This window comes from Drosophila tropicalis, unplaced genomic scaffold (assembly GCF_018151085.1).
Source record: "Drosophila tropicalis isolate 14030-0801.00 unplaced genomic scaffold, ASM1815108v1 contig_443, whole genome shotgun sequence".
Taxonomy (NCBI): domain Eukaryota; kingdom Metazoa; phylum Arthropoda; class Insecta; order Diptera; family Drosophilidae; genus Drosophila; species Drosophila tropicalis.
The window spans coordinates 6,260,922-6,270,363 of NW_027172907.1; the positions used below are offsets into that span (position 1 = coordinate 6,260,922).

The window sequence follows — 9,442 nt, forward strand, 5'->3', positions numbered from 1 at the left end:
TGTTTTTCTTGCTGTTATTGTTGTTGTTGTTGTTTGCTGTTGTTTGTTGCTGTTTAGATACAACAATTTGATGCATTTATTAACCGAAAAATCACTTGAAATAAGTGGCCAGCAGTTTAAGCAAAGAATTGTTAGCTCTGGGGCCAGGTTAAAACTATTATCAGTTGTCATAAATATTAAAATAAAGGACATATAAGGGGCTGGTCTAACTCTTTAAAATAACTAAGAATTATCAGCAATCAGCAATTGGTTTTAGTATTGCTTTTAGCTATATATGTTTAACTCTTCTTCAATCCAAATACCTCAAGAGTACAGTTAATATGGTATAGCATTGCTTTAATAACTGAAAAATATATATATACTCAATGTGATTTTGATGTATTATTGTAATTGATTTGCTACTTACGAGCATACAGTTACTTAGATTATATGCTGGAAATGGATTTGCCTTCATGGTCAAAGGTTTTTGTGCACGTCGCATTATTAAAATAAGATTACGTTGAGATTTCAATATTTTCGATGATTTTGAAGAATATTGATAGGCATCGTAGGCAGCCAAGGCCACTTCATGCGATTTCTCAGTGACCATATCCCCGAACTTCGACCAATACGATATATAAGAGAATGTCATCATCATGAATATTGCAAATCGTACAACTATTTCAATTTGATCACGACATGCCATGACCACAAATGTCGATAGGCAGAGCAGGGCAAATGTGGCAAAAAATTGTAGTATCAATGGTGCATAGAACACTTCATTGACACGTTGAACCAAACTGAAAGTACACAAATTTAATTCAACTTTCATCATAGTCAATTGTCATCCATACTCACTGGAGTATCCTTTGATGGCAACGCACCAATCGACGCAATTCGCTAGAGAAATGCTGCTCATCATCGGTTCTTTTATTCAGTTCACGTAGCTCAATGCAAAGGATTTGAAAATTTACAGCCAATTGAGAGAAACAGTGTACTGAGAACAATTCCGTATAGAGTATCCACAATTGATAGTAGGTCATTATGAAAATTTGTGTTAGCAATATAATGAAATGACATATTGGATGCTCGATAGGATCATGCAACTCGAATGGATAGGCACAATGAAAAAGTAATGTTTGGGCCGACCACAAGGGATGGCTAACAATCACTGTACTAAAGAAAACCATGGCTCCATACCAGGCCACACTCAATCCTGTTTCGAGCAGAAAGTGTTCCCGTTGTATTGAACGTATTCGCTTAGTCGTTTTCGGCTCATGATGCATTTGCTCGAGTGTATCTATTATTATATCGATATCATCGGCATAGTTCAGAAAGTATATCACCTTGAAACACAGAAAGAAAGCCTAAAAATAGTCATTATTAATAGGAATATACTAAAACCATTATTTATATGGGCAACCTACTGCAATGACCCATAATATATCTTCTCCCAAGTCCACAATACTGTCAAGAGATTCTGGTATTCCATATAGTAAAGACAAGAAAAATATATAAATCTGTACAATAATAAAGTAATGCCAAATGCATCGTATGGGCAATTGACGTTCCTCAGTATTCATATAATTCCAAATGGCTCTGCAAGTATTGAGAATCGAATTAAATAACTATTTAAAATACCTTGTTTTTTTTTTTTTTAAACTAACTTCATCTGTTCACGATTATAGTAGACTGTCATGTGGCGTGGATGTGTGAATTTATGCAAAACCTGCCAACCATCTACGAATTGCTCATAGAAACGTTGCCAATTCATCATTGACTGCATATTAAGTGCGGGTTTCTTGAATGAAGTCTTTCACTTTTTATATACCCCCAACACAGACACAAGACAGACAGAGAGAGGCACGTGTTAGATAATTCCCATTCAGGGATGGCAAGAGAATCTTATATAGATATCAATTTAAATAATTGTTATAAATTATTAAATGTACACTTAATGACTTTTAATCTAAGTCTCCATCTATGATTCAAATAGAATTAGATCTTTAGATCTTGAATTAGAAGATTCAAAAAGTCAATTTCATTCACTGCCAAGATTGATTGTCTTTAATATGTATTCTCAAAGAAGGATCCTGAATCTCTAATCTCAATTTTTACATTTTTACCAATTCTTCTTTGTTAAATCTTTACTTTTCACTTTTCATTTTTACTTAGTTAAGCTACATATATCTTATCATATTGATAAGCTGGCCATCCCTAGTCTTCTAGTGTTGCGTGAAGTTGTTTCCAGGTGTCTTAGTCTCAGCACCTGAAGCAAATAACATTTAATCTGCACATAAAGCGATTATGGCCAATCAAATGTAGAAGCGTAGACTAATTAAACTACTAAGTATTTACCTAGTATATGCATACATATTTAAACATATTGAATAGGGATAATAGGGACTTGTGTTGGTGTGCTGGGGAGGGTGCTGAAGGGTGAAAGGCAAAATGAAATTTACATGAATTTTGTTTGTTTTGTTGAAAGTTGGCACTACACTTTTTCTTCGAGCCATTTAAGGCAAATAACTACGATTGGGGGAAGCAAAAAGGAATGCATTTTACAGTTAGAAATATTGCCTTGACCAAATTTGGTCATTGAGAATTGGCTAGAATGAATGACTTTTGACTTTTGCTATCGAACTGCGAAACGAAACGAAAACTCTACATATCACCCACACTCATTGAATGGTGGTTAGTTGGTTGTTGCCTCTTGTTGGTTTGGTTCGCTTGTTGGTTGTTATATTAATCTGGCTTAGAGATAGCATTTAGTGAAGAGTTTTGTGTGTGTGTGTGTTTTGGACTTGCGGGCCCGTTGCTGCCGCTGCATATTTGGCAATTGGGAGCTCTCTGACAAGCTTGTCTGGTCTGGTGGCACTGACTTGTCGAGTGAATGTACACATAGTTCGCTTCATTAAGGCCACCAAATAAAAACAAAAAGAAACAACACATCAAACAAATAAAAAATAAAGAAAATGAAACAACAACAACAACAAAAAATAGGTAAAGAAGTTGAAACAATCAAGCAGACATCACTGCCAATTTCCATCAAAAGTTGTTTCCCTGTTTGTTTGTTTGCTAGTTTTCTACTTTTTTTTTTCGGCTAGACCAATATAAACTAACAAACGAATGAAGTCGATCGATCCATTGCTCGATCGATAGGTGGATAGATGGATGGATTGCAATTGCTGGAGAAGCTTTCGCTTTAGTTTGCAATTTCATTTCGTTAGCCTAGGCTACAATTTGCGCGCTTGTCAAGTGTACGACAACATTACGCGCAATTGTTCAATGTCAACGCATTTGATGGGCATGAAATGCCAAATGCTTGATCGAATCTGCTTGGTGAACGACGATTGAGGATCTTCTGTGGTTGTTGTTCTTGCAGTTGCAGTTGCTGTTGCTGTTGCCAATGTCCAATGTTTTGTCCTCATTCATTGTTCACTAGGCGGCGGCATTGGCGGCTTCAGGCCTCTTCGCTTAACAATTCCCAAGTGCTGGCATGTTGTGTGATAACGAAGTCTTCTCTAGAGTCTAGAGAGGAGCAACAATGTTGTTGTCCTGCCTCGCCATGACAACGTTGACAATCAAAAAATGCAGCCATATGAACTCAATTAAGGTTGCGCCCCTTAACAGCATTAAACTTTGCCAAACACGCGCTAGAAAGCTTCAATAGTTTGTTTTAGTTAAGATCTTTGGCAATTCGATTCATGAACTACTAAAAGTGCTTCCATTCGAAAAGGTATTAGAATTTAAGAAATTTTTAAAGCCGATAATTGATAAGCCTTCGAATTTCTTAAAAAATTAATCTGTATACTTAACTTAATCGCATGTTACAGATGCTAAATGCATCCACAATTCACACGTTATTATCGTAATGAGAAAGGAAAATGAAAATGAATCAAATTGGTATGCATATTTTATATGGGCAATTTGAAACTCGTGGCATATATAAGTAGATAAACTCATAAGAATGTGTCCATAGAATTAAAGATAAATGGCAGTACCATCAAGGGATGGCATTTTAGTCCGACTTTTGGAGCAATATAATGTCGGTTGGCGACTGTACAAGAATCTAGAACAAATACCCAGGCATATGACGCCATATTACTCACGGGAGCAAATGAAGTAAGTCAGGTGAATAGAATGTCTTAGGATAAAATGAATGTTCGGCTTTCATTTGTTTTCCCCACAGGATTATGGGGAACTATGCCAATGCCGAAGAACGCCTTTTGACCCGTCGGCGAGTGTGGCATGCTTTTCTTTTAGTCAAATTAACCACGTTCATTGTGCCAACGATTATTGGCCTAACCGAATCACTAGATAGCATTGTCGAGTTTAGCGAAGATGCTCTGTGGACAATATCGGTTGGCTAAGTTAACTGTGTGATTCGCTAACAAGAGATTATATTCATTTCTTTTGCCAAATATCTTGTTCTAGGGCCTCTATGTGATCGCCCGGTGGTCATTTTACTATTTGAAAGCCGATCAAGTTGACGAAATAGTCGATGCATTAGAGGAATGCCATCACCAGTGGAATGTAGGTCCTAATTCTGAAGAAACGCAATCACGCAGACGTTGGTATTATCACATAGAAACCAGTCTGAGTATTTGTTGGCATATTGGGATATTATTTCTAATAGCCTTACTCATTTTGGCACCCATGTGGACAAGTCAACAATTGCCCTTTCATGCTGTCTATCCCTTTAATTGGCATAATCCAGAGGAGCATCCAACTTCGTATATATTGATCTTCATATCACAATCATTTTGTGTGCTCTATTTTCTGCCGTGGCTTATCTTAACCGAATTCCTATCGTGCCATTGTTTTTTTCAATTGGCAGCCAACTTGGAAATACTTTGCATTCAATTAAGAAATCTCAATCAGTTCACCGGCCAGGGAGACAATGAGCAAATCGTTGCCATGGAATTGAAAAAGTTAATTGAATTTCATCAGAAAATTATGCAGTGAGTTTCGAGAGTCTAGAGATTACTTATAAGCTGATAAATTTTCCCCTTTTTCCAGCATTGTTGATCGCGTCAATGATGTGTTCTATAATCCTTTACTTACATTTTTGTTGGCCAATTTCATTTTGTTACTTTTGTGCACATTTGCGGCTCTTGCGGCGAGACATCAACCACTTGTGGCCGGTAGATTTGTGATGACCATGCCCATAGTCTTTGGTGGTCTAATTTATTGGTCCAAATGCGGTGATTTAGTTACGCAAACATCTCAGGATGTTGCTGTGGCTGCTTTTGAGGCCTACGATTGTCCTCTATGGATAACCAGATCAAGCACCATTCAACGAGATCTTATGTTTCTCATTCAGCGTGCCCAGAAGCCATTGAATATTGGAGCCAGGTCTCCATTGCCTGCCTTCAATTTGGTCACTTGCATGGCTGTAAGTTGTAGTAAGAAGATCATCTTATCAATTACGTACATTTACAATTATTTTTCATAGATATTAAAGCAAAGCTATGGCTTACTAACTATCTTGCTGGAATTCCTGGATTAAAGAACAAATGAATATTACATTCTTGAGCCTTCAACAATTTTTATATCTTGATGTCTTTATATACAATTCTATGGGACCAGCTTAATCTTGAAACTATAAAACATTGTGTACCACAAATTATATTGTACTTGATTTTGGGTTTATCAATAATTCAAGAGTGCAGATGAAGGAGAAGAGGGAAAAACTTTCATCGAATGAGGTTGCATTTAATGCACAGCGACCCCGAAAGGTCGACACCAGCAGCAGCAGCAGCAGCAGCAACAGCAGCATAAGCATAAGCAGAGTCAGACCTAAACCGAGAGCGAGACGGAGACCCAGACCCAGACCCAGAGTGAAGTCCGGTTCCGTTGAACGATTTTGTGCCTCATAAATTGCATTTCTGTTGGCGGACCTTGTCGAACTGGAAGCTGTTGCTGCTGCTGCTGCTGCTCAGTTGCTTCCATCATTAGCTTGATTGAATCTTATTGTTGGCAATTAACCTTCGCAGCTAAGAGGCCATCAGAGCCACTCGAATGGATAGATGTATATACTTAGTATTATTTCAAACATTCATCCATCCATCCGTCCATCCACTCCCAACTGACAAACTGATGGACGGACGGAAGGCCTCTCCTTGGGCATAATAACTTCATTTGCCCCAACAACATGGCATAATATGTCATCTCATCTGCTTAAGACCAACAACTAATTGCCAACGACAAGTCGCCTCAAATTAATTAACAAAACGCCAACGTACTAGGCCAAGATCCGCAACAAATATCAAATTTGCATGCACACGAAAATGAACAAATGGAAGGAAAAGAAAAAAAACCTGTCCCAACCACGAAAAGTAAAAAGCTTTTGATTTGCGCATATTGTACACAAAATTTCACTTAAGATCCAGGGGAGCGGCCATAGCCACAACTTATGCAGACAGGCAACAGACGTTTTTACAGTGGTGCAAATCCAAAGCAGGATGCAAAGATTATCAAGAGCTTAGGTAAGTCTTTAGGAAACTAAATGGAAGTAAGCTGAAGAGTTCGTTTCATAATAGCCTAACCTAAAAATACTTGAAATACGTTTTGCCCCACTGTACTGAACTCGCTGTTACAGCCAAACGATTTGTCAGTTTACTGTTTTTCTTTGTAGCTCATTTAAGACTCAACTTCCTACTTAAGTTTGAATATTCGCAATTGCATTTTGCATTTTGTGTGCCTTGTATTTACTTAGACGAGTCTGGTCTAGTCTGGGCCAACTGCCTGGCTGCTCCTGGCTGCATTTCCCGCCTGCTCTTCAAACTCTCTGCCACTGTCATGCCATCTCTCTCTGGCTTCTGATCAACCAATCTGTATGCCATTGCATGCCGTGCGCCTTTGTCATGACATGACAGCAGCCTAATTCATCATTATGGCTACACAAGCCTCCTCAGAGGAGGAGCAACGAAATAGGAGCGTAGGGTAATGGTTGGGGGGTATCGTTTTTTGGTTTTGGCTTTTGCTATTGAGAGAGTTTTGTCGCGACTTTCGCTTGACGATGGCTTTTGCATGAGATGCCAGTTTCTGCTTTTTTTTTTCTGCTTCCTTTTTTCTTTTCTTTTGCATCTGAACACAACGATCTCTCGTTAGGCTCCTTCGATGGGGGATGTGGATGAGAATGATGATGAGGACGATGATGATGTGATTCATTCATGCGCAGTAGTTGTATTTTTTTTTTTTTTTGTTGTTACCCCTCCATTCTCTAGCTGACAATGATGATAATAATGATGATGCATGCGCTTTAGTTCAACAGGCAAACAACAGGCTAACCGACCATGGAAAGGGGGGGGTATCGTAGGCAAAAGTTTACTGTCGATAGTCTTCTTGGCTGATGATTCAAGCATAACAAACGACGACATTATCGTCAGCTGGCAGTCAGAAGTCAACGATGTCAGTTTGAAGCTCTCTAGCATGAATTTAGCTTAGTTATTTGTAGTTGTTGCTATTGCTGTTTTCAATCCTTATCTCAGCATAATGGATCTTTCGGTGTGGGCTTGTTGAAATGTAGAAAAGAGGAAAGTTATTATTGAAAGGCCAGCGTGGATACGAAATTGGTAAAGGAAAGTGCTCGTTTCCACTGTGATCAATATTTTTTACTATTTTTTTTTTTTTTCAATTTTCTATTCGAGGACTTTAACAAAGTTTAAAGAACCTCAGTTCCAGAGAAAGTCGTGAGCAATTCAATTAACATGTCGAACTAGTTCTTGAACTCAATTCGACTTGCAAGTAAGAAGAAGAAGAAGAAAGCACTTTTAAGAGCTTAGAATTCAACTCAACTTGAAAAGGCTGAGTGAAGTTTCAAAGCAACTTAAACAAAATAACTTTATTAGGGAAATCAGTGTCCAAAATTACTTTGAATGGAATTGAATGGTTATATCTTCAAAAATGTTTCAATACAAAAAACACAATGCAATTATTTCTGAATTCTTTGCGATTCACAATCTTGCTCTTACTCACTCACTCATTGACCTCCATTCATAAACTTTACTCTGGCCATTAACAATCGAGACATTTATTGGTAACCAATCACAAATATCATGCATAAAAATGAAAAACGATTTAATTTCATTTTCGGAAAGAGCCCGAAGAGCAGAGATTCAAGAAAAAAAAAAAGAAAGAAAAAAAGTGAAAGTCTTCTGCATTGTTTATTGTGATTCTTCTGCGTTTCATTTTACTTCCTTCTACTTTCTGGTTCTTTCTTTGGGTTTTGGCTTGTTGTTGCTCCTTTTCATTTTTGGTTTTGGCTTTAATACATGTAAAAAGAGAAAAATGGGGAAAAAAAATTTAGGTTGTTCGGTCAAACAGGGAATATTTATGCCATTTATGACACGAAAGGCCCTCCGAACGTTTTTGGATTAACTGTCTGAGATTGCCAACAATTTTTGCATATTTTCAGCACGAACAAAACAAAAGGCAAAATAAAGGCCAATCGAAAGCGAAAGATTTCATGCTCAGATATAAAACATATGGACATATGGATCGTCTGAATCCTCAACCAGTCCTCGGTCCAACAACAACAACAACTACATCGTCGTTGTCGTCGCTGTGTCTGTGGGTGGCAGCGGGTGAAGGTTTCATTTGCATATTGGAACGATCGAATGAAGGTAGTGAATGAAGCCTGAACAAGGAGAAACACAGACAATTGCATATATATATCTCTATCCCTTTCGATCTCTCTCTCTCTCTCTCTGTCTTTCTCTCAAGCTCTTAGTGCATTTGTAAGTTGTGTGTGTGTGTGTGCACAACAAGATCGTCTTGACAAAATGTAAGATCAAGGGGAATTTCCTTGGAGGTAGCGAAAATGTCATGCGGTTTTATGACTTCATTAGCGACAGCCAGCAAGGAATTTAATGGCCCTCCACCTCCTCCACCCCTCCATAAAACATACACAGACAAAGACACACACACACACACTCCCTTTTCCAGTTGACAAACAAATTTGAGGTAGATATTTTTACTTTGTATTCGTGTGCCACTCGTTTGTATAGGAAATGAAAGTTTTTCATTTTGTGACCAGGCATCTTAGGTACATCGAGAAGTCGTCTAGACTCAAATGATGCTGACTTCGACTTTGAATCTGTGTCTATATCGTCTGTATTTCTGCATGTCTGCACGACGGACTCGCCTGTCCAATGGCAATGTGCATATGAGGTTGCCTAATAATGAAGTCGTGCATGGCATTTGTCCTATAAGCATGGTTCGATGATTAACTCACTGAATGTTTGACACCTTTTTTTTTTGCAACTTTTCCTAACTACTGATTTAACTTCTTCCCCAACTTCCAGGGAATTGGCGCATGTCAGCAAATTGGGTATATAGGAAAACATCATCAAACATCAGTAGGGGGAAAATGTCACACGATTTTCCAGATAGTTATCTAAAAATTCATTTTTGTCTTTTATTACATGGGAAAGTGGGAATTAGTGCATGAACTTGA

General features: G+C 38.0%; 2 protein-coding genes across 2 annotated transcripts; one reads left to right on the plus strand and one right to left on the minus strand.

Annotated features, from left to right (window-relative positions):
- Nucleotides 1-200: 200 nt before the first annotated feature.
- On the minus strand, nt 201-1,753 carry LOC137574052 (odorant receptor 65a-like). The gene is made up of 5 exons (XM_068286158.1): nt 1,647-1,753; nt 1,407-1,578; nt 838-1,346; nt 407-779; nt 201-343 (listed from the first exon to the last, which is right to left on the minus strand). The coding sequence occupies exons 1-5, from the start codon at nt 1,751-1,753 to the stop codon at nt 290-292; spliced, it is 1,215 nt and encodes a 404-aa protein (XP_068142259.1). The 3' UTR covers nt 201-289.
- Nucleotides 1,754-3,973: 2,220 nt separating this feature from the next.
- On the plus strand, nt 3,974-5,785 carry LOC137574053 (odorant receptor 65a-like). The gene is made up of 5 exons (XM_068286160.1): nt 3,974-4,104; nt 4,172-4,343; nt 4,417-4,556; nt 5,002-5,387; nt 5,709-5,785. Exons 1-5 carry the CDS (start codon nt 3,974-3,976, stop codon nt 5,783-5,785), a joined length of 906 nt encoding a protein of 301 aa, XP_068142261.1.
- Nucleotides 5,786-9,442: the final 3,657 nt, after the last annotated feature.

Excerpts from the sequence above, each read along its gene's own strand:
- LOC137574052 (XM_068286158.1), bottom strand. The coding sequence starts at position 1,753 with ATGAATTGGCAACGTTTCTATGAGCAATTCGTAGATGGTTGGCAGGTT. Across the intron at positions 1,579-1,646 it reads TATAATCGTGAACAGATGAA|AGCCATTTGGAATTATATGA; the intron begins GTTAGTTTAAAA and ends CAATACTTGCAG. Across the intron at positions 344-406 it reads ATCTAAGTAACTGTATGCTC|TTATTAAAGCAATGCTATAC; the intron begins GTAAGTAGCAAA and ends TATATTTTTCAG.
- LOC137574053 (XM_068286160.1), top strand. The coding sequence starts at position 3,974 with ATGGCAGTACCATCAAGGGATGGCATTTTAGTCCGACTTTTGGAGCAA. Across the intron at positions 4,105-4,171 it reads TACTCACGGGAGCAAATGAA|GATTATGGGGAACTATGCCA; the intron begins GTAAGTCAGGTG and ends TTTTCCCCACAG. Across the intron at positions 5,388-5,708 it reads TTGCATGGCTGTAAGTTGTA|CGACCCCGAAAGGTCGACAC; the intron begins GTAAGAAGATCA and ends TTTAATGCACAG.